The sequence below is a fragment of the Macaca fascicularis genome, chromosome 10 (assembly GCF_037993035.2).
Source record: "Macaca fascicularis isolate 582-1 chromosome 10, T2T-MFA8v1.1".
In the NCBI taxonomy this organism is placed as follows: Eukaryota; Metazoa; Chordata; class Mammalia; order Primates; family Cercopithecidae; genus Macaca; species Macaca fascicularis.
This window is the reverse complement of record NC_088384.1, coordinates 103,704,342-103,728,613: the sequence shown is the minus strand read 5'-3', so window position 1 is coordinate 103,728,613 and position 24,272 is coordinate 103,704,342. Positions and strand designations below refer to the sequence as shown.

Below are 24,272 nucleotides of genomic sequence, written 5' to 3'. Positions count from 1 at the left end.
TGAGTCCACACCTGTTATGTTGAGACACTGCCCTTCCTCTGGTCTGCCCAAGACCAGGATCACCCACCAAAGATAGCTGTCACCTAGGAGACCTTCTTTGTATAGTTCTTTGGGGACTTTTTCTTTCTTGGTGATGGTTAACATTCATTCTCCTTTTGACACTTGAAAACTTAGGCAGTTTCAGCGTCGAAAGTGGCCAGAAATGAAGAGACCTTCTTCCAAATCACTGTGAGTTGAGGAACCAGCTTACAAATAGAGATCTGGTTCTGACTGCTTCATTTTGCCAGTGCTATTCTATTTGCATGCCATTTCTTACATACCATCCTTCATTTGTTCTCATAATGAGGGTGGCGGGGAAGTACTAATGCACATCTTTCCCTAAGAAAACACTTGAATCCATTTCATGTTTTACATTAATGCCTTGTCCAGTACACTGCTGTTCTCGCTATAATCTGTGCTTGGTAAACTTGAGCTATTACTTAGAGGTTGAGAAGCATTTAAATATTACAAACTGCCAGGCATCTTGAAGGCTATGGCTGCAAAAGTGCTAACTGGTATACAACATCAGCAGTAGGATGGCCTCATTAAATGGTTTCCAAAAAGCTCATGCTACAGCTACAGACTCTCACTCCAGTGCCATTGGAGGCTGGCAGGGACTGAGACTGGCAACCTGGAAAGTTCACCTCTATTCTAAAGGGAGCAGGCTAGTTTGCTCCCCGCAGGAATGGGCTGAGGTTTGCCAGATTTTCTAATTCACTGACCAAATCCAAAAATGCAGGTATGTGTGAGAATTCTTTATCATTATCATCTCATTTGACATTAAGTTAACCATGTGGGCAAACTACCCTCCTTGGTGAGCTGCCATTTGCAACCTCTGGTCTACTCATTTATTCCTTTATATGCATATAAACCTGAGTGGCTTTAATAGGACATTAGTAACAGGCCACCTAAGCCTTTCTTTGGTGCTTCTAGAATTAAGGTACAGAATCTTTACATATCACAATCTCCTTAGCCACTATTCTATCCAGATCCTTAAATGCCATCCTTGCCAGGCATTGAGTGTATAAGTAAACAACTAAAAATTGAGGTGACTAGGTGGTAGCAATCCCTTTCTAAGTAACCTAGAAATATTCATTCTCAGCAGCCTTGAAGCAAAGCTTCCTCAGCTATAGGACTGATTAGGAAGTCATGATAAAGACCGTGATAGCTAAATGCTAAGATGAGTTTGTTTCGTTCTTTAGGGGACAACTGTGGGAAGGCTGGGAAGGTTAAGAAACAACAGAGGTGGACCTTCAAAAACACAGAGGCATCAACTGACTGCACAGGCAACGAAAAACCACGTGGGTGATTTCCAGCAGACCTATGCTATTGGCCAGGAGGCCTGAGAAAGCAAGCACTCACTCTCAGTCAACATGGCAGGTTCTGGAGGATAACCAGCAGGAGCAGATAGAACTTCAAGAAGTCCATTTTTGCCCCTGCTTTTGCTTTGGATTATACCTCACCAGCTGCACAAAATGCATTTTTTTCGTATCAGAAAGTCACCACTAACCCTCCCCAGAAGCTCACAAAGGAAAACGAAGAGAGCGAGCGAGATTTCCTTGGAAATTTCCCCCAAGGGCGAAAGTCATTGGAATTTTTAAATCATAGGGGAAAAGCAGTCCTGTTCTAAATCCTCTTATTCTTTTGGTTTGTCACAAAGAAGGAACTAAGAAGACAGAGGCAACGTGGAGAGGCTGAAAACAGTGCAGATTCGACAATGAGTCAGTAGCACAAAAGAGATGACATTTACCTAGCACTCTAAACCCTGGTTGCCTCTGAAGAAACTGCCTTCACTGTATATATGTGACTATTTACATGTAACCAACATGGGAACTTTTAGGGGAACCTAATAAGAAATCCCAATTTTCAGGAGTGGTGGTGTCAATAAACGCTCTGTGGCCAGTGTAAAAGAAAATCCCTCGCAGTTGTGGACATTTCTGTTCCTGTCCAGATACCGTTTCTCCTAGTATTTCTTTGTTATGTCCCAGAACTGATGTTTTTTTTTTTTTAAAGGTACTGAAAAGAAGTTGATGTATGTCCCAAGTTTTGATGAAACTGTATTTGTAAAAAAAATTTTGTAGTATAAGTATTGTCATACAGTGTTCAAAACCCCAGCCAATGACCAGCAGTTGGTATGAAGAAACCTTTGACATTTTGTAAAAGGCCATTTCTTGGGAGTTTTTTGGTGTGTCTGTTTTTTTAAAGTATTCAAGATACTACCAGTCAACATCTTTTTGGAAGAAAATGCCTTTGGGTTTAGAAGATTTTCTTAAAAGGGGAGTAGATGGTTGTAGATTGACTAAAGTCTACCACACTTCAAGGGACTACAGGTAAGTCTCATAGTATACCAGCTTTGCTACTTCATTTTTTAAAAGTATTAATCAATTGCAAAGAAATTCACCTTGGCCAACCCTTCTTTGTATATCAGGTCATCTAACCTGATACAAGTAGTTGACAGATTTCAGCTATCACCAATCCAACCCATTTCTCATTTAACAGATGACAGAGATAATCCCTAAAGCACCCACATTTGTTTCAATGCCCCCAACAGGCCAAGGCTCTCTAGCAACTCCCTAGTGGCGTTTTTTAACTTCAGAAACTGTTACTATTATTTGAAATAACTTCCTTAATCTTCTTTACCCTTAATCCAACAGGGATTTCAAAAAAAAAAAAAAAAAAAAAAAACTCTTTAGGCTCCAATTTTAAATAGAAACCTTTATTTACAATGACATCCAAAATGGTCAGCAAAGCAGTCACAGCTCACCATCCCCCATAAGTCATTTCATGTGGTTTCAATTCTTTGCAGGATAAAGAATAATTTCTATTTTTTTTAAAGCAACACAATGTAAACTTGATTGAAACTGAATTCATTCTCAAGAGTATAAGTCAATTCCTGAGAATTTAAATATTGCTCTCATATTTCATTCTTCAAAATTCCATATATTAGAAAGGAAGAGAGAAAACACCTGCTCGTTTATTAACAGTGTGCCCCTGGAGTTGAAAACAATTCTTATTCCTCTGATTAAATCAGTCCTTGAGGTTTTGCTCCTATGAACCTAATTGTGAACAAAACTCACAGCTTCTGCAAATAAAAAGGGAACTGGGCAGGCATACATGTAACTGGCAATCCATTCTGTTTACTTTCAGCTGCACCTACCTCTGGATCAAAGAACTTCTAGGACATCAAGCCAATTATCTTCTGTAATACCCTACCCCTAATATAGATACCCCCAACTCACCTCAGATATTAAATACTGATAACTAAGTAGCACTGTTATTGATATTTACACCTTTCAATCCAGATGCAGTTTAGAAAAGTGGCATCATAATACGAACATTAACAATGTAACTTCCATTTATTTTTTAAAGGAAGAAACATGTATCTCCTTTATATCATTCTAATCTTTATAAAATATATATATTTTGTTTATATATCTTTGGATTCAGCAAAAAAAAAAAAAAAAAAAAAAGTAGGTACTGGAAATACCCCACATTCTAAAAGCAGATGAAAAGATTATACTGTTCACCCAACAGATACCAAGGTTTGAAAAAATGGGGGGGTGCTGGGGTGTGGAGAGGTAGCAGGAGTACAAAGAATTATCTAAAAAAGATAAAGGGCAATACAGGTAAAAACAAATTATCTCAAAGACTGCACCTATTAAAAGAAAATCAAAATCTTGAGTTTGCACCAAATGAACAAGTAGAAAATATAAAAACTTATAATAAACTTCATTTTTCTACCATATAAAAAAGGAAGTGCTGCCTTCCAGTTAGCCTGCAGCCAGGTCTGAGGAAAGGATTGCAAAAAAATTTATTTTTTTTTTTTAATAATTTTTTTAAAGTCAAGAAAGGTAAGAGCACCATTCTGTTTCTCCCCACACACATCACTTAAAGAAGGTTCAGACACAGCTGAGCTGAAAAACACAGAGACAGACTGACTTGGTTGTACCTGTCTCCAAACAGGAGAGTATACTATCTGAAAAGCACAGGCCACTACAATGGAAGTTTCCAGATTTACAATCTTAAGATATATTTTGAAGTTGGTGGGGGGAAGAGGGCAAACTCATAATTGTCTATACTGCTTTGAAAATAAGATCCACTCTAGTGGTGGATCTGGAAATAATCAGGATTCACTTGTAAGCATATCAAAGATATTAAATGATCTTACCTTCAGAGACATCTAGAAAGACTGACTAAATGTGTGAAATTCTTAAAATTACCTGGCTCTCAGTTATTGCTAGAAAATGACACCAAGGCTAGCAGAGACCTCTGAAATTCACAGACATTCAGAAACCCAATTCCTTCAACTATCTGAACCAAATGAAGTAACCCAGATAAAGGGAATTAAACTTCATGTTTCCCTTCCTCCCAACTGACTAAAACAGGTGTCAAAGAGAGGCAACAGCAGAAAGTGGCAGGGGGCAGAAAAGGGAGGGGTTTCAAAGGTGCTCAGTTAGACTGTGGCTCTGAATCACAGTCAAACTGGCTGTTCTGGGTACTGAGTTCCTTAAGGAGTAACAGTGACACTATTCTAATCCACAGGGACATAATGAAAGCATCACATTAGTATAATGAGGGGACAGCTGAGCAGACACCAGAAACCACACCAAGGATTCTACTCGAGATCAATGTGGGATTCAGGTCTTAGGAACCAAAATCTGAAAACGCTCCTAAAGGGGATGAAAAGGTAACATAATTGAACATACACACACACACACACACACAACTCATGAATTGCTATTATTTCGAACTGCTTAAAATCCAAAAGATTCTCTTCAATCAAATTGCTCGATTTTTTTAAATTCCTGATTTTTTTTTTAAGTTTATTTCCCCATATCTATTCTTTTCCCCCCAAATTAACAAAGTGCTTAGTTCTGGTAGAGGAATTTTTAAAAAATTAAAATGCCTACATCTAAACAAATAATCTCTTTAAAAAGCATTTAGATTAAGAGATTGAAAAGCGAGGAGGCATCTAAGGCCGGGGGGTGGGGAAGGAAAAGCTGGGGAGCACTACGTCTCCGCCAGGCCACGGAAGTCAAGGGGTGTCTCTTCCACTGGTAGCCTCTCCACACACAGCTTACTGCAATCAACAGTGTTAAATATTTAGCTTCACAAACTCTGTAAAAATGAGTTGTTGTGACCTACAAAAAAAGGTATATACATATTTTACATAATACAATATCTTAAAGGTCGTATTTACAAAAAAGTCTATTCACAGAAACACTGCGAGATTCTGATTCAGAATGCAGTACCTGGCCTTGGGTTTTCAGAAGTTTATTTTCAAAAAGCATTATTGCTCTACCATATAGGCAAAGGGTGACACCAGTACTTTAAAAAAAAAAAAAAAAAAAAAAAATCATAGTTCTTGTCCAACACGTAAGTGTAGGCAAAAACCAGGAATGTGTTTCACTATTCCCTCAAGACCTCAAGAATATTGCATTTATCCATTACTTTTTAAATAAAGTGCACTCAGCTGCACATTAGCATGTGAAAAGTTTGCTACTGCTGCAATTAAATACTGTCATCTCATTTCCCTTCTGCAAAGCCATTTGGACATCCATGACAGTTCCTGGAGGTGAAGTATTACAGGACATGAACGGCAAATGAAAACCTTCATTAGGAGAAAACCTAGGTCAAATAATAGGGACAGAGCAACTCAACACCATCAGTAAAGGACAATTCAGAATCACCAATTCCACTGGACAGAGGGTCAACACAGAACTACTTGGTAGTGACAAAAACACCTGAGGGCTGGGACTATGCTCTTTGTCCAATACTGCAACTAGAGAAACCAGATGTTCTAATCTCTCTTGATTTGTCCAATGTTCTCTGGCCCACCTATGTGTATTTAAGAGACTTTGGCTAGCAAGGCAGAAAAAAGTGACACAAAAGTTTTATGATCAGTAGGACTCCATATCTCCAGAATTATATCCCTAGGAGGTGGAATGCCAAAAAATATTTCTGTTTTGAACACCATGATACACAGCAGGAGGAGAGGAGAAAAAAAACAGGTAGATACTGCTGTTCGGCTTAAAATCCAGTCCTGCTCAAATGACATCACTTAAAATACCCTTGATGGAGCTCAAAGCTGGTCCTTTCTTCAAAGATAGATGCCTGGAACAATGATTCCTTCCCAATAATCCTAGTGCAGTGTCATTTGTACAGTGGTCTCCTTAAGAGGTCCTGGTGCAGAGATGTCAGCAGTATTTCTGTTAGCAACCAGAAAAACTGAGTAAAACACATGCTTTACACAACAAAAAAATCCATGCCCACATTCATGGCTTACAGTGCAGCTCTGGCTGAGTGATTCAGGTTCCTGAGATCCCATCTTACAATGCAGCTTGACTTACCAAAAGTATCCAATGGCCCAATGCCTTCAAACCAAGTTTTTTCAATTACTATATTTAAAGTTATACATTCAAGTTAAAATATACCTAGGACATTCTGATTATAGCTGAGGCTTTAGTTCTATCCAGAGAACAAGAAAAACTTTTTGAAAAAGGTAAGCAATCAATTTCATACCTGATCAGGGCCCATAGGCATGCCAGACATGGGCATGGGGTTCATGTTCATCTGTCCCATGTGACCACTGCTGCCATTCATGTGTACCATACTATACACTGCGGGATTCCCCTGGTGGGCAAACTGCTGCTGGGAAAAGGAGCTGTAAGTAAAGAAACGGTAATATTACCTCCGGAAGTCACTTTAGTGACAAAGGGCATGCCCACAGAAACTACTACAATTGTGTCAAACATTGCTATACTTAAGCTGGGAATGTCAGAGAGAAAACTCCCTGACAGCCTGTGATCCATTTTTCACAGCTTTCTGTACTAGATACCCTAATAGATAATGTGCATGCTTGAAGAACTCTCAAAATGGCCAAGCCAAATAACACACCTTCTAATATGAACCCAGTCCTTTCAATCTCTCCATACAAAAAGGCTTGACTGAAAATTACAGTAAGTTCTTGGACTTCTGGGACTAAGATGTGACTAACTTTAGAAGTCACTGTTCTTTACCTGTTCCTGGCCAAATTTCCTGATGGCCAGCCCTTCATTTCTGAGGACTGATAGATGGATGCAGCCTGGGGGTGTTGCATCATGGGATTCTGGGAGGGACCCATTCTTGACGATATCATTGCACTGGGAGGACTAGACACTCGACCAAAGGCTGGATCTGGTTGTTGTCCCATTCCTTACAAAAATAAAACAGAAGAAATAAAAATGCCCAAATGCCTTCTCCTTAGAATATCAGATTTCTGTAGTAGTTTTATGTTTTTTTTTAAAGCGGGGGAGGGTGGAGGGTAGAAGGTGATAAGTATAAGATACAGAGTGCTATAAGATGCTGCCCCCCAGGTATTCTAGATTCTCACCAAGATGACAACTAGAGTAACAGGCTTACTACAGAAAGGAGCACCATCTGGATCACTGAAAGGTCACAGTTGCTTCAATGGGCTTTCTGCAGAAAACGGACTCCGTATGAACTCACATCACTCCATCCCTCTTTAAAGGGCAGGGGAGTTACAATCCTCAGATGACAGGGCTCCCCAGTAGACACCTTTATCCCCACCATGTTCCTGGAACCTCTCAAAGGCTGAACTGAAGAGGTATCTGCATCACTGTAATTAATAATAAATCCAGGGCCCGGCGCGGTGGCTCACGCCTGTAATCCCAACACTTTGGGAGGCCGAGGCAGGCAGATCACGAGGTCAGGAGATCGAGACCATCCTGGCTAACATGGTGAAACCCCGTCTCTATTAAAAATTCAAAAAAAAAAAAAATAGCCAGGGGTGGTGTGATACACCTGTAGTCCCAGCTACTCGGGAGGCTGAGGCAGGAGAATCACTTGAACCTGGGAGGCGGAGGTTGCAGTGAGCCAAGATTGCACCACTGCACTCCAGCCTGGGTGACAGAGCAAGACCCTATCTCAAAAAAATAATAATAAATCCAAGTCACCTAGAAAATCAACGTAAAAGTCCACAAAGTGCATTCCTCTCACTGACTTGACCAAGCATTCAGAGATCAGAGAGTTCTACTATACTGGAACATGTAAGAAGGGGCAAGGGGGACAACTTTGCAGTGTTTCTTCCAAATTAAGAGTTTGGGGACTCTTAATGAGTGGGACTGAAAAAAACAACACCTGAAAAAAAATACTCAACTATGACAGGATACACCTGTCTCAATTACCTGTGTGCTGCAGCATTTTTGTTTTCCAATAGTTTAAATTAACTTTGTTTTCCTTGTGAAGTAAAGAGGGAGTGAATCGTATTTTTTTCTTTCATGTGCAACAAATGTAGTGAAGCTTATGTCCTTAGTAATGTTAACTTGGAGAAGGCATATTTACACCGTCAGATTTACCATAATTTGGTTGATATGGAAACTGTTGCGGCGGAGCTTGTGGCATTGCAGGTCCCGCCAAAAGCCCATCCATGCTGGGGGAAGCAGTCACATTAGGAGGTGGGCTGAAGGCCTGGGTTTGCTGCTGCTGCTGCTGCTGCTGCTGCTGCTGCTGCTGCTGCTGCTGTTGCTGTTGCTGTTGTTGCTGCTGCTGCTGCTGCATCATCATAGCCACCCTCTGTTGTCGGAAGTGATGACTTAGCAGCTCTCTGCTGCGTTGGGCGACCATTTGAGCATTAAGAAAACCCTGCTAATACCCAAGAAAGAGTGCAATTACATATACATAGCAAGAACCTGCCAGTTGCATACATACAGTACCCCCACAATACACCAGGTATAAGACAGAAAACACCCAGGGTCTTTTTTTTTTTTTTTTTTTAAACAGGGTCTTACTCTGTTGCCCAGGCTGGAGTGCAGTGGCACAATCCTGCCTCACCGCAACCTTCACCTCCCAGGTTCAAGCGAGTCTCCTGCCTCAGCCTCCCAAGTAGCTGGGATTACAGGCATGCACCACCACTCCAGCTAATTTGTGTATTTTTAGTAGAGATGGTGCCTCACCATGTTAGGGAGGCTGGTCTCAAACTCCTAACCTCAGGTGATCCACCTGCTTCAGCCTCCCAAAGTGCTTAAATTACAAGTGTGAGCCACTGCACCGGCCAAAACACACAATTCTTTACATAAAAGCTTTCGGACCTGGTGCAATGGCTCACGCCTGTAATCCCAGCACTTTGGGAAGCCAAGGCGGGGGGATCACTTGAGGTCAGGAGTTCGAGACCAGCCTGGCCAAAATGGTGAAACCCTGTCTACACTAAAAATACAAAAACTAGCCAGCCACCGTGGTGAGCACCTGTAATCCCACCTACTTGGGAGGCTGAGGCAGGAAAATCCGTTAAACCCAAGGAATTGAGAGTGCAGTGAGCTGAGATCGTGCCACTGTACTGCAGCCTGGGCAACAGTGACTCTCAAAAAAAAAAAAAAAAGAAGTTTTCTGGCTATTGCAGGGGGAAGGAGGGAGGGAGAACTGAAGAAGGACCTGAAAATTATTTGGGGTTAAAAGACAAAAGACAGGCCGGGCGCGGTGGCTCAAGCCTGTAATCCCAGCACTTTGGGAGGCCGAGACGGGTGGATCACGAGGTCAGGAGATCGAGACCATCCTGGCTAACATGGTGAAACCCCGTCTCTACTAAGAAATACAAAAAACTAGCCAGGCGAGGTGGTGGGCGCCTGTAGTCCCAGCTACTCGGGAGGCTGAGGCCGGAGAATGGCGTGAACCCGGGAGGCGGAGCTTGCAGTGAGCTGAGATCCGGCCACTGCACTCCAGCCTGGGCGACAGAGCGAGACTCTGTCTCAAAAAAAAAAAAAAAAAAGACAAAAGACACACTGTCAAGCTTTAACATGACCAGAAACATTCCACAACGTGAGAGAACATTTAGAGGTAGAATCTGAAGACAACTTTTTCAGGAACTATGAAGGACAACTACAGGAAAATGAGGATTCAGTGTGTTGGGGTGGTGGAGGGCTAAAATATGAAACAAACAAACAAACAAAAAGATGGGGTTATACTTAGATAGCAGGGGTCCACCTCAGAAAATCTTGTACTTTCTTTAAACTTTCAGAAAGAGGTAGGAGGCAAGGAGAAGCTGTCTGGAGGTTCAGAAGGTGACATAACCAAAGTACAACAAGGAAGCTGATTTGGGCTCTACTAGCTACGGATCATCTCCAAAAAGCAAACTTTTATCATCTTTCTGTAGGGCATTCTAGCTCAGCTTCCACAAGAGGTTTCATTATCAAGAAAATGTAAATATCAGTACTTCCAAGTAGGCATAAGACAATGAAAATCGAGCATTTCACAGTTGTTTTTTAAAAAACAATTATAAACAATATTTCAAACCACAGTAGGGGACTGCTGTGTGGTCATCTGCCTCATGCACATTAAGAAAACCCCTCAATACTGTCTCCACCACTGGCTAGAAATAGAAGGGAATTTTAATATCCCCTCCTACTACAGGAAACAGGTCATCTCAGAGGCTATCACTGAGAACAGGATTATGTATTCTTTATTTTCTTCTTTATAATTTCAGAATTTTACCCAGTGTGCATGTTGTTTCATAATCCAGGAACAGAGGAACATTTACAGGTTATTTTAAATTCCAAAAAAAGCCATGTGATAGCTGTTCTCACAGTATAGCAACCGATCACAAAGGGAACCAATTAAAAAAACACTAATCTATGGTTTTGTGTTTTTTGTTTTTTTTGAGACGGAGTCTCGCTCTGTTGCCCAGGCTGGAGTGCAGTGGCCGGATCTCAGCTCACTGCAAGCTCCGCCTCCTGGGTTTACGCTATTCTCCTGCCTCAGACTCCTGAGTAGCTGGGACTACAGGCTCCCGCCACCTCGCCTGGCTAGTTTTTTGTATTTTTTAGTAGAGACGGGGTTTCACCGTGTTAGCCAGGATGGTCTCGATCTCCTGACCTCGTGATCCACCCGTCTCGGCCTCCCAAAGTGCTGGGATTACAGGTTTGAGCCACCGAGCCCGGCCTAATCTATGGTTTTAATGAAGAAACCTCTCCCTCCTCTGATTCCTCCCAGTCACCAGCCAGAGAGAAGAATGGAAGAGTTGAAAGTCTTTAATACGACTGCTTTCTTACACAAGAAATTCAGAATTACCTTCATTTGTTTAACAAACATTTACTAAGAGTCAACCACAGGCCAAGCCCTGTCCTGAGCACAGAGCAATGCATGTGGAGAGGCTCATCATCCTCACCTGGGGCTGCATCATAGGCCTCATCACGGCAGCACCACCAGCAGTAGGGTTTTCCATTTTCAATTCAAGTGCCTGTCTGCTCTGATTCAAAAACTGAGGTGAGACAAGTTGGTTAGAATGCAAGGAGAACATGTCAGTCTGCCAACACAGCTTTCCAGACCCTCAGCACCAGCCAATGAGGTAATGATATCTCCAAACACAATAACCTGGCTAAGTCACATCTAAACTAGTAATTTCACAATGCAAAAAGGTCAGTGTTGAAAAGTCTTAGGCTAGCATATGATGGGCTACTGTTTGGCATTGGGGAAAAAAAGGTAAAGTGCAATTTTGTAGCTTAAAGAATATCTCCACACCTGTAATCCCAGCACTTTGAGAGGCTGAGGTGGGCAGATCACTTGAGCCCAAGAGTCTGAGATCAGCCTGGGCAACATGGAGAAACCCCATCTCTACAAAAAATTAGCCAAGAGTGATGGCACACTCCTGTAGTCCCAGCTACCTGGGAGGCTGAGGTGGAAGGATCACCTGAGCCTGAGAGGTCGAGGCTGCAGTGAGCTGTGACTGCACCACTGCGTTCCACCCTGAAACGCTGTATCAGAAAAAATAATAATACATAAATAAATTATATATATACACACACAGCAGAAACTCAAAAGATTTATAAAGTCAGGCTTTCTCTGGGATTATTCGGGCACATGGGGAAATACCTTTAAGTTCATCAGAGGAATTCTGAATAAACTCCATTAGCTTTCCCTAAATGACTTTTAGTGAAAAGAAATGGCAGAAAGTAAAATGAATGCACTAACACAGCTTTTCTGAGTACCTAAACTGACTTTTAAGAATACTTATGCAATGGAGAGTCTCTGGCTCTTTGGATTCCAAACTCAGGCATTTGGCCGTACACGGTGGCTCACGCATGTAATCCCAGCACTTTGGGAGGCCAAGGCAGGAGGATCACCTGAGGTCAGGAGATGGGCCTGGTCAACATGGTGAAACCCTGTCTCTACTAAAAATACAAAAACTAGCCAGATTTGGGTGGCTCCCCAGCTACTCAGGAGGCTGAGGCACAAGAATCACCTGAACCCAGAAGGTGGAGGTTGCAGTGAGCCAAGATCATGCCACTTGCACTTCAGCCTGGGCGACAGAGCAAGACTCCACCTCAAAAAAAAAAAAAAAACTCAGGCATTCATCTACTTATATGATTTGGTTCCACCACATTTAATAACTCAGTATGCTCAAGACATAAACAATTTATAAAAACAATTAAATTTTAAAACATTTCTTGGGGACTAAGAAAACAATAGGGTAAGAAGTCATATTTTAGAATATTAAAAGACAGCTCTAGAAAGAAGAGGTTCCATTTAAAATGCTGAAATCAAGATGGTTTAAGTATTTGGTTATTAGTAGTAAGGATTTTTTTCAAAAAAAACTTATCTACCTTTAAGACTACAAAGTCATCAAGTAACATTTTTCTTCCCCAAGAGCAATCCTTCCTGACTTTTTACTTTTTAATTTGTAAAATGGAATATTCTCATAGTATCGAATTCCAACACAACTACTCCTTAACAAGGAGCCATTTGTACAAACAAAACCTTACACAGAAGTAAAACAAAAATAATTTCTTTAGTTGACAGGGATAGAGTGCACCAGTAGTAAGAACACTGAGAAACACAGTCTGAAAACAACAGAAGGAGAAGCCAGAGGGAAGAACACATGACCGGTTACCTGCTGGCCCTGCAGCCTCTGCTGAAGCTGCATTCTAAGTTGCTTGGGGGTGTTTGTCCGGGGTCTCATGATGTTGGCTCGCGGGTGCATTCCTTGGAGAGGAAAATTGCCTTGCTGGTTCATCTGATTCATCATAGAGTTAAAAGATGGTGATTGTCCCTGAAGATGAAAGCCTCCTTGCATTGGAGGCCCCTGTGCTGGGTATGTCTGTCCATATAATCCTGCCTTCTGATCCATCATTACTGCTGCTTCTTGGCCTTGGAAAGCATCCTGTTTGGGTTCTAATGCCTGTCCCTTAAACACAACACATAAAAGAACAGTGAAGAACATCTACGAAAGCAACAGAAGTCAAATGCTCTAAAGAAGGTGCAAAAAAAAATCCAGGTTCTATGTCACTGGTATCCCCGAAGGTGTACACAAGAACTGCTCAGCATTTCCCATCTGCACTGTGACAGCATTTGCCGCATGGCAATGTACTTCCATATGTACATATCTATTTCCCCAACAACGACTGATAGCCCCTGATGATCTTTCCTGCTTACTGTTGAATGCACAAACCTATAGAGTGGCCCCTCTATAGCCTTTAAATAAAAACAGTCATGGCCGGGCACGGTGGCTCACACCTGTAATCCCAGCATTTTGGGAGGCCAAGGCAGGTGGATCACTTGAGGTCAGGAGTTTGAGACCAGCCTGGCCAACATGGCAAAACCCCGTCTTTACTAAAAATACAAAAGAAATTACCCGGGCATGGTGGCGGGTGCCTGTAATTGCAGCTACTCGCAAGGCTGAGGCAGGAGAATCACTTGAACCCTGGAGGTGGAGGTTGCAGTGAGCTGAAACTGCGCCACTGTACTCCAGCCTGGGTGACAGAGCGAGACTCCGACTCAAAAAAGAAAAAACAGTCACTACAGAATGTGTCTTTCAGAAATACAGATTTCTGAATAGCATGTTTTCATAAGGCTGGGTATGTAAACAGGAACAGGAAATGATGATGTTAGGATGTTCAGATTGGCCATTGTAAACAAGTATTGTTTAAACAAAAAAAAAAAGCTTGCCTCATCAGAATACACATGGCTTGGCTAAGTAGTAGAGAAAGATAGTTATAAAAATGAGAACTTTTAACATGAATAAAAGGTCACACTTTAGTAGTTTCACTAAATCATTTCTACAACTGCCAAAAATAGTGGGGTGTTGAAAGTAATATCACAATCATAAGTATATTTTCCATTTTAACATACGAATTGAGACCAAAAAAGTATATTTTCCAAATTTAATGCTGGTGTCCATGAATGTAGTAATACAACACAAGTACTAGGAAAGACACACACAGGTATTCTTGTTTGTGGCTTCATGAATTTGTACACACACACGCATGCACGCACACACACACAAATACACACTCTCCTACTTCCATGTTAATGCAACCTACCTGATTGACAAGTTCAGGGATTCCCAAAGCTCTGTCAATTTCTTCCAGGCCTGTGGCATCTGTGTTGCTGAGAAGAGTGTGCAGCTGGTCCAATAATGCTCTTTCATCACTCTGGCCTTCCAGGTTGGAAGGTGGCCCGACAAGATCATCCAGGGAATTCCTAAGAAGGGGCCTAGAAAAAGGCTTGCAATCAATTTCAATGGTGCTTTTTTGTTTCTAAGAGTAACAGATCACAGCAACCATGCATAATATTTTTAATGAACAGTAACTCAAATACTACAAACACAAATAATAAACCAAGTGGTAAAAAAGAGTGAATGGCATCAATTTAAGTTTAAGGCCCACAATTTAGAAATTGCACCAGGCCACTTTAGACCACCATATATAGCTTAAACTCCCAATCCCACCACCAAAATGTAATTGCCAAACCCTACGCATCTGGGATATAGCAGAAATGGGGGCCAGGGGAGGGTAGGGAAGGATGGGACAAGATACTCCTCACGAAAACAATGAAGGAGGAGGTAGTAATTATAATACTTGAAAATTAGCAAAATCAAAAGAGTAAAAGAAAGGATAGAAATGTTGAGCTATCACTGACGTGAGTCTGCAGAAATCCCAAAATCACTTTGTCACACTTGGCCCAGAGCTCATATTGGCAAGTATAACACAAACCCCATACACCCACAGCAAGTTGCCTCAGTTCTCCAACACATACAGGGGGGGCATGAAGTTAAACATTTATCCTGCCTCAGAAAAGTTCTGTTAACTTGAAACTATTTGCTCTCTACTGACTAGAGAAGCATTCAAATAAATTCATATAGTTACATCACTGTCTGCTCAATAGATCAGTTCATTTTAGTTTCCTTGCTTAACTTAACTGTAGAATTCCCGTTAGAGCTGACATTGACAGTGGCCTCTTGCATGCCACTTAGTAAATAAGTTACTAAGCTAAATAAAAATAAAATATCAATGAAAAATAAAAATGAAATACAATCTACAATTTTTTTTTTTTTTGAGACAGAGTCTTGCTCTGTCTCCCAGGCTGGAGTGCAGTGGCGTGATCTCAGCTCCCCGAGTAGCTGGAATTATAGGCACCCGCCACCACGCCCGGCTAATTTTTTGTATTTTTAATAGAAACGAGGGTTCACCGTGTTAGCCAGGATAGTCTCGATCTCCTGACCTTGTGATCCGCCTGCCTTGGCCTCCTAAAGCACTGGGGTTACAGGTGTGAGCCACCGCACCCGGCCTACAATCTTTATTTTATGAAAAATTTTAAAGATGCTATATAGTTCTTTCACTGTCGTCACTGAAATGTTTAAAATAATTTTAAAAAACAATTAGCCAATCCTTAAAATAATTTTCTCAACAGGCAGCAGGTGGTTGGGGAGAAAAAAAGGTTTAAAAAAAAAAGTGTAATTTTCTGGAAAACTGAGGCTAACCCTCTGAAGAATATAAAACCACCAGAAACACATACTTATCTTTTTTCCCCTCCTCATGGGACTAGAGAGAGAATCATCTCACAGAGAGGCTCTCAGATGTTTGGCCACTGAATGGCCCTAATAGCTGGACAACATGGTTGTATCTCCTCCCTCTCCTGTGAATGCCACATGCACTGCTTACTGCCTCAGCCTCATTTTTACACAGTTACATGAGAAATGCCCAGCTGGCAACCAAGTACCTCAATTACAAGGAATTCTCATTCTCTCTCACGTTTGCTCCTGTGCTCCAACTCTTTTCTAAACTACCCAATGCTGAGATTTTCTACAGAGTTACAAAATAACGCCCCACCTATTTTGAGTGCCATGAGGAACTTGTTCTATTGACAACATGCCATCGGGCCAGGAACCCAGTTGGTTAGATGCTGCTGCTTGGCCATAGGGATTAGCCCCCATTCCCATGGGGAGTTCACCAGGCCCTGGGGGAGCAAAAAGAAAGCACAAATTATCAAATAAGAGCAAAAATTATCCTGAAACATCTAACTTTCTTTCTTCATGAAGGGAGCAGGGGGGACACTTACTCATTTGAAGCATCTGTTGCTGTTGCTGCGGCTGCAATAGTGGTCTTGCACCTGGTATGCTATTAGACCGAAGAGGCAACGTGGGCATAGAGCTACCCACTGCAGGTCTGGGTAAAGAAGTATTATAATCTCCTCCTGGTCTTCCCATGGAGTTTGAATTCATAGGTTCCATTCTGCTGGCCTTTGAGTTTGGTAAGCCCCAGTCTCCTGAGGAAGGAGTCTGAGTCACAGTCACATTTCTGTTTGGTCCACCTAAAACAGGTAGCCATACTTAGGTCTTTTCCATATTATAATGAAATCCTTCTTGTACCATATGAGTACAGCCATTATACACAACATCAGCCTTGACAAAACAGTACTTTGTCATGGTAAGAAAAGGGCTGGCCAACTGTGGAGACATAGGCCACTATTCTCATGTATTCAATAGGTTGGAAAATGTCATAGACCAAAAGACTCTTTAAGAGTTTACATAACCAAGACATAAAATAAATGAAGGATACTCATGGAAGAAACATACTAACGTTATTCAAAAAGTTATTATTTACTCCCAATTATTCAGATGGCTTAAAGTATTTTAAAGATGCTTTTCCCAAAATAAATTAATCATAATTCTAATTAGAAATAACATACCCATACTTGAGCCATAATTTTCCTGACTATCCATCATTCTTGGATTCCCACCCAACATGGGTTGCTTTGGTAACATGGGGAAAGCACTGATATTTTTCACTGGAGGACTTGAGCCAACAGAAACAGGACTATCCAGAGACACTGCTCGGTTATATGGAGGACGAATAGACTGCACAGACTGTGGACTTTTCAAACCTGTTGAAAACACAATACAAAAATATTTATTGGTGATTTAATACATAAATAATCAAGTACAAAACACAAATACCACCACGCCCCACCCAAGAATATCTTTCTTACAAAAACAAACACTGTCTTCCTTTTACAAAATAAGTACCAGCCCTCACCCAACCACTACCACCCTCCCCCCACCACCAAAAAAAGGTCTCATATTCCAAATAAATTAGAAACAACAATTCTCCAGGTCAGCTGAAGTACTGAGAACTCTTCTGTAGCCTGATATGGTCACTGATATTCTGCTTCACTTAATATTAAAAAATTCACAAATGTTCCAAGCTCCTAAAGGTTCTTGCATATTTGTACTTAAGTATACTGTTTATAATTTTATAATCAACTTAACCAGATAAGTTGCCTTCTGATCAAAAAGAAATAAAACGTAAAATTCCCTTCTAACCTTCTTTTTTTCCCCCCACTCTAACTGATCTATCCATTCTAGTTTAGGAAATAATGCTACTGAAAATGAATAATGACCATTCTGAATTATTGTGAGTGCCGCCTTTTCAATTGATACACACAATATATCTTTCTTTCTTTGTGACAGAGTATCACTCTGTCACTCAGGCTGGAGTGCAGTGGTGAGATCTTGGCTCACTGCAACCTCTGCCTCCCAGGTTGAAGCGATTCTCATACCTTAGCCTCCCAAGTAGCTGGGACCACAGGTGTGAGCCACCACGCCCGACCTACCTTTGTTAAATAGATGAAGTAAACACACAGCAACAGGAGAGGGGCTAGATAAGAACCAGCAAACACCAAAGAAGAAAACTATCTTAATTAAGTGACAAGATTCTGTTAAAACACCAAGGGACAAGTTTTAATCTAGAGTTTGAGTTGCTTTTTAATCCAATTCTCTATGGCTAAGAAAAATATATGCCCTAGTACCTACACTACTCACCTGGAATAATCAAAGATGAACATTTTTCTGTAAGTGCCATGATTACTGGCATATTAGTTAGAAGTGGGAAATTTATTTTAAAGTAATTTTAAAAAAACAGGAAAATGTCCAAAAAGCTTTCTAAAGCACATACAATATAAATTAGTACAGAAAACAGAGGCAGAATACATGTTCTGAAGTTATAAGTGCTATTTATAACCTGGTCTTAGTGTAAGAGTGTTTACAGATACGCAGAAAAGTTTCAAAGGCGGCAAAAACAAAACCTAGTTCATTCTTACCCACAGAATTAGTTCCTTGAAACACCTGTTGCTTAGTCCCCAGATGACTACCATTTGAGGATATGGAATTATTGTAAAAGTCAGAACTAGTCAGATCACCAAGAATAGCATCTAGATTATCCAAGTCTCCAGATCCCTGAAAATAAAGTTTTAAAAATTAACCTGTGTATATTACTAGACACACAGGTATAAGCATACCCATCAGAAAAAACGATATATGAAATAGAAGCAAGTAAAATACAAAAATTACCTACAATGATAATGCCCACCTTAAAGGCCAGTTTATTATGACCCCCATCTCTAATCTTCCTCCTGTGAGATTAAATCACTCAATTTGGTCCTTTCAAAGGGGCATTTTTTAAATTTACACAAGACATTTAATTCTCAAACTGTAGAATATTTTGCAGGTAACATTCACTAGCAATGCATTGATAATTAGCTAACAGATATCTGCATCTACATATACCTTCTGAAAATAAGTGTGATTAATAATAAAAGGGGCAAGCTGAGATGTTCATAGGCATGCTCTAACAAGGACTTCGGTCAATGAATTTGGTGAACACTAGGTTAAGCCCACATTCTAACTTTAAGCCTTTCATTTGCTCAAGTGCATATTAATATATCCTGTAAGTTTGGGAAATGCTTATACAGAATGTCATCTTATACATGAAACTTGATTTTACCTTAAAATCAAAATTATGCTGCTTAATACAAGTTTGTTTTTTTTTTCCTGATTACTTCTATCATTCTCTTAATGACCCAATCTGCCCATTCCAGCAATAAACACCTCCATGACAAAATTTCATAGTGGCTACTAAAGAGTTATATTCGCATCTTAAAACATACACATCTGTTATTTCTAAATTACATCATAATTTTACTGACACCCAAAATAATTATAAAGAAATGGCAGCTAAAGATTTAACTTTCTTTAAATAAACCTAAAATCGAAGAATTTGTATATTACATTAAATTTCTAACAGAAAAATGATGAAATATGAGCTGAAATATACAGAAAACAAATTACCTCTTCACTTGTCTCTGTCTTAATTTTAGGGTCTTTCTCTTGACTTGAGCTAGGAATGGTGGAGCTGGTGCACTGACTTATTTTATTATCCACTCCTTCCACTTGGGGCTGTAGTTCTTTAGAGAGTGCATCACTAGGATCATCCCTGTCCAGCAGGTATCTAAGAAGTGCATTATTCTCCTTCTTCTTAGGACTTAGCTGCTCCTGCTTGACAACATTTCCGTCCCCACAAGAAGTTATACTGCTGGTGTCTTTCCCAGTGGCTTCTGCAGTAATCTTGGCTACTTCAGCTGGTGAATTCCCATTCTGCAGCAACTTGTGCAAAATCCGGTGCTTCTCTTGTAACAGTGACCCATGCATATTGGATGTAGAGGATACTCCTCCAGATGTAGAGGAGGAGACTCCAGAGGGGCTGGTGACACTAACAGAAGATTCTTTACAACTTGAATCTAGCGGGGAGTTGGTCAAGGAGGAATGACCCCGGTCATCAGAAGAACAGGTAAGTAACTGCAGTAATTTTTTGTGACCTTTGCTTTCCAAAGGACCCCTTTGATTCTCTGACCCCTCAACACTGCTCTCCTTACTTTCTTTGTCACTGAGGTGATCTCTGCTATTTGACTGACACATTGAACTCTCCACTGGATTTTGGTCGCAATAAAAGCCCAGCGGACTCTTGGAATCCTGATTGCTTACTTTACTTGGTTGGGTTATATTCATATTGGGAGAGTTATCCAATTTGGGGCCTGGTGATGACAGAGTAGATAAAAGAGAAGTCCCTACACCCTCACTGATGGCTTGCAGGGCACTGAGAGAGCTGCTGGAAAAGCTGTGGTTCCCACTATTGCCAGAAGATCCCATGGGAGAGTGCACACCTGAATTTGAAAAAAATTTAGGAAAATAATTAGACTACCAGTCACTGTAACAAAATACAACTTAATTACTCAAAGTTTATATTATAAAAGAGATTAACTTTACAAGAATTACAGTAGTATGGAAAGAAGAATTACTTAAAAAGAAAAAAAAACAAAGGAAATGTCAACATAAATACCTGCAACAGGAGAAAACTGATGTGAGGCTATCTTTGGACTCCCACGATTACGAGGAGAAATCATGATATTCTGCTGGTTTGAGGCAAGACCAGGACTTCCATGTGGGGGGCTACTCATGCTGAGCCCATAGTTGTTGTTCTGGTAGGAAGATGGTGATTGCATGCCTGGCCCAGGGGTCAATGAGGCTATGTTACTGGAACCCCCATACCTAGCTCCACTCATCTGCCCTGTGGTGCTAGGGTCTGCCAAGCCATAGGCCCTGCTGCTCGGCATCTGTAAGCCTTGGTTTGGCGACATACTCATGCTGCCTACTGAACTGTTGCATCCAGCCATAGGTGGTCTAATCCCTTGTCCAACAGGATTTGGGTTTGGTCTATATCCATTCTGTTCTCTGCAAAACAAACATCAAACTTTTACTAAAAAATTATAAGCATGCATAAAAGCCTTTCATCAGATTTAAAATAAAATAAAATTTTTAAACACCGGCCAGCTACAGTGGCTCACACCTATATTCCCAGCATTTTGGGAAGTTGAGGCAGGAGGATCACTTGAGCTCAGGAGTTTGAAACCAGCCTGGGCAACACAGCAAGATCATGTCTCTACTAAAAATTTAAAAATTGGCCAGGCATAGTGACACACATCTGTAGTCCTAGCTACTCAAGAGGCTGTAGTGGGAGGATCGCCTGAGCCCAGGAGTTCGAGGTTGCAGTGAGCTGTGATGGCACTACTGCACTCCAGCCTGGGCGACAGATCAAGACCCTGTCTCTGTTTAATAAAAAAAAAAGAAGAAGAAGAAGAAAGAAAGGAAGGAAGGCAGGGAGAGGGAATTTAAAAAAATGGGATGAATTAACTACCCAGGAACTTAACTTTTTAGGCAACATTCCAATACCTAGTGACAATTCCAGTCTACGTATCGATCAATTATTTACCTAATAACATTTTTCAATAAGCCACAGAATCTATATGACTAAGACCACTGTAGTATTATGAAAGACCAACAGCTATGTTAACTGGAGTTTCAGGTGGGCTTTATTAGAGTTGCCACATTATCTAGGGCTTCACCTGGAGGTACCTGCAAATTATTCAAGATAATTAATGGGTGAATATCCTCCCCTTCATGCATTTCTTATTTGCCACTACCAACACTGACAGTAACTACCTTTATTCTTAAAATGTAGCCTCAAATTTTAAATGCAGTCCCCAAAGCAAAACACATCATCAGAAATGAATGGCAAGACATGTAATCAGATTTTATATGCTCTTTTATCCACCCTTTAGCCTTCCCATCCCCTAACTTTCCTGTAAAGTATTTAATAAATAATCACTTTCACATAAAAATACAACCTTAAACAAATCATAATCCAGGAATCTAAACTCATTTCATCAAACCCAATAACCTTCCTAAGTTTTGTCTCATTTTGTCCCTTCCTTTTTTACTTTAATAATAAAGCATTTTGAGAACACTGCTGCATTTCATATTACAATACACAGTAATCTATCATTACCTCTGAAGAAAGTGGGTTGAGACAAAGCCATGTCGATCATTTGTTACAGGATTTCGGAAGAGTTTGCTTTTTGTCTGTGCAGTCACTATAGTTCCATCAGCCAACGAGAATCGATATACTGGGGTTTCTGCATGGCCATTAAGATAAGCTGTTGGGGAAAATATCCCATCACTGGTAACTACAGTCAGCAAAACAAATATATATAGGAGGGGATAGGGAGGAAATATACTTCAAGTACAACATTTCTAAAAATCCAAGGAAAGACTGGATCTGCACCAAAATTATCAACAGGGTGAAATAAGAACACTCAGGAATCATTTTTCTACCCCTCACCAACAAAACAGCAGCAACTACAGCCATGTGTATACCAAACATAATGACAAACAAGATCAAGAATCAACCCCAAAACCAGGTATGGTGGTGTGCACCTGCAGTCTCGGCTACTCAGAAGCTGAGGCAGAAGGATCACTTAAACCCAGCAGTTTGAGTCCAGCCTGGGCAAGATAGCAAGGCCCTGTCTCTAAAGAATAAAATGATAAAAAAGAACCCCAAAATTCTTTACCTTCTTGATAGTGACGTTTCTGGGACCATGACTGCCCATCATTTAGACTAAAAAATCTCTGAATACACCTTCGGATTATATCTTCAAAGCCAGGCCTCATGGAGGATCTTAGTGAATTTGTATCTATATTGACAACCTTCCCTATTAAACAGAAAAAGGAAAAAAAGAGTTATATCCAGCCCACAAGTATTTACCGGCTGCCTACACATGGCTTAGCACTGGAGAATAAAATAAAAGATATTAAATCTTTGCTCCACCTTCTCTGATCCAAATTTCTACTACATCCAGAGCTTTTCTCCTTAAGACATAGCACCACAGGATTCTCCCTACAAGTTCTGCTAAGGAGTATAATAATACATTTGGCCTTTGTCAGATTTCTAGCACAGAGCTCCTATCTAAAATCCTCAGAATTTCCTGAGTAATAAAAGTATTTTCAAGTTATTCATAAAGAGCCCCTTCGGAACACACCTCAATTTATGCTAATGAGGTGACTTAGGTTGGGGTCTCTAGATCACCTCGGGATGGAGCTGGTATCAGAAAAACCAAGTAATTAAAGGATTGGAGGCCGGGCGCGGTGGCTCAAGCCTGTAATCCCAGCACTTTGGGAGGACGAGATGGGCGGATCACGAGGTCAGGAGATCGAGACCAGCCTGGCTAACACGATGAAACCCCGTCTCTACCAAAAAAATACAAAAAACTAGCCGGGCGAGGTGGCGGGCGCCTGTAGTCCCAGCTACTCGGGAGGCTGAGGCAGGAGAATGGCGTAGACCCAGGAGGTGGAGCTTGCAGTGAGCTAAGATCCGGCCACTGCACTCCAGCCTGGGCGACAGAGCGAGACTCCGTCTCAAAAAAAAAAAAAAAAGGATTGGAACTTTCTGTTAGTAGTTCCACCTACTAACCTCCAGGAATGGGGGATGAGGGAGGAAGGAGAGCCTGGTGATTAAATTCTATAAAAAAAACTCTTGGCCGAGCACGGTGCCGCACACCTGTAATCCCAGCACTTTGGGAGGCCAAGGCAGGTGGATCACGAGGTCAAAATATTGAGACCATCCTGGCCAACATGGTGAAACCCCGTCTCTATTAAAAATACAAAAATTAGCTGGCCGTAGTGGCGCGTGCCTGTAGTCCCAGCTACTAGGGAGGGTGAGGCAGGAGAATCGCTTGAACCTGGGAGGCGGAGGTTGCAGTGAGCAGAGATCACGCAACTGCACTCCAGCCTGGTGACAGAATGAGACTCTGTCTCAAAAAAAAAAAAAAAAAAAACTCTTGGGCCAGGAACAGTGGCTCACATCTGTAATCCCAGCACTTTGGGAGGCCGAGGCGGGCAGATCACAAGGTCAAGAGTTCGAGACCAGCCTGGTCAACATGGTAAAACCCCGTCTTTACTAAGAATACAAAACTTAGCTGGGCGTGGTGGTACGTGCCTGTAATCCCAGCTACTTGGGAGGCTGAGGCAGGAGAATGGCTTGAACCCGGGAGGCAGAGGTTACAGTGAGCCAAGAAAGTGCCACTGTACTCTAGCCTAGGCGACAGAGCAAGACTCCGTCTCCAATTTAAAAAAAAAAACAACAGGCCGGGCGCGGTGGCTCAAGCCTGTAATCCCAGCACTTTGGGAGGCCGAGGCGGGTGGATCACGAGGTCAGGAGATCGAGACCATCCTGGCTAACATGGTGAAACCCTGTCTCTACTAAAAATACAAAAAACTAGCCGGGCGCGGTGGCGGG

The 24,272-nt window shown here is 41.3% G+C and overlaps 2 protein-coding genes across 23 annotated transcripts in view; one reads left to right on the top strand and one right to left on the bottom strand.

Moving 5' to 3' along the window:
* The window catches only part of SULF2 (sulfatase 2), a 130,207-nt gene extending 127,991 nt beyond the window's left edge, over positions 1–2,216 (top strand). For 6 of the 9 annotated variants that reach the window (XM_065523271.1, XM_015429947.3, XM_065523270.2 and 3 more), the window contains 2 exons: positions 175–228; positions 1,242–2,216. In XM_065523271.1, the coding sequence (XP_065379343.1) occupies positions 175–228; positions 1,242–1,272 (85 nt within the window). In that variant the 3' untranslated portion in view covers positions 1,273–2,216. The remainder of the gene's footprint in view (positions 1–174; positions 229–1,241) is intronic. The other 3 variants (XM_074005509.1, XM_074005508.1, XM_065523272.2) reach the window with 1 other exon arrangement.
* A 523-nt stretch (positions 2,217–2,739) lies between these two features.
* The window catches only part of NCOA3 (nuclear receptor coactivator 3), a 158,965-nt gene continuing 137,432 nt past the window's right edge, over positions 2,740–24,272 (bottom strand). For 11 of the 14 annotated variants that reach the window (XM_045363078.3, XM_065523264.2, XM_065523265.2 and 8 more), the window contains 15 exons: positions 22,549–22,689; positions 21,987–22,134; positions 20,481–20,872; positions 19,433–20,304; positions 18,406–18,541; positions 16,996–17,190; positions 16,366–16,617; positions 16,137–16,263; positions 14,349–14,520; positions 12,920–13,213; positions 11,198–11,290; positions 8,397–8,685; positions 7,059–7,233; positions 6,562–6,703; positions 2,740–6,248 (listed from right to left, as the gene is read on the bottom strand). In XM_045363078.3, coding sequence (XP_045219013.2) covers positions 6,237–6,248; positions 6,562–6,703; positions 7,059–7,233; positions 8,397–8,685; positions 11,198–11,290; positions 12,920–13,213; positions 14,349–14,520; positions 16,137–16,263; positions 16,366–16,617; positions 16,996–17,190; positions 18,406–18,541; positions 19,433–20,304; positions 20,481–20,872; positions 21,987–22,134; positions 22,549–22,689 — 3,440 coding nt within the window. In that variant the 3' untranslated portion in view covers positions 2,740–6,236. The remainder of the gene's footprint in view (positions 6,249–6,561; positions 6,704–7,058; positions 7,234–8,396; positions 8,686–11,197; positions 11,291–12,919; positions 13,214–14,348; positions 14,521–16,136; positions 16,264–16,365; positions 16,618–16,995; positions 17,191–18,405; positions 18,542–19,432; positions 20,305–20,480; positions 20,873–21,986; positions 22,135–22,548; positions 22,690–24,272) is intronic. The other 3 variants (XM_074005506.1, XM_045363081.3, XM_065523269.2) reach the window with 2 other exon arrangements.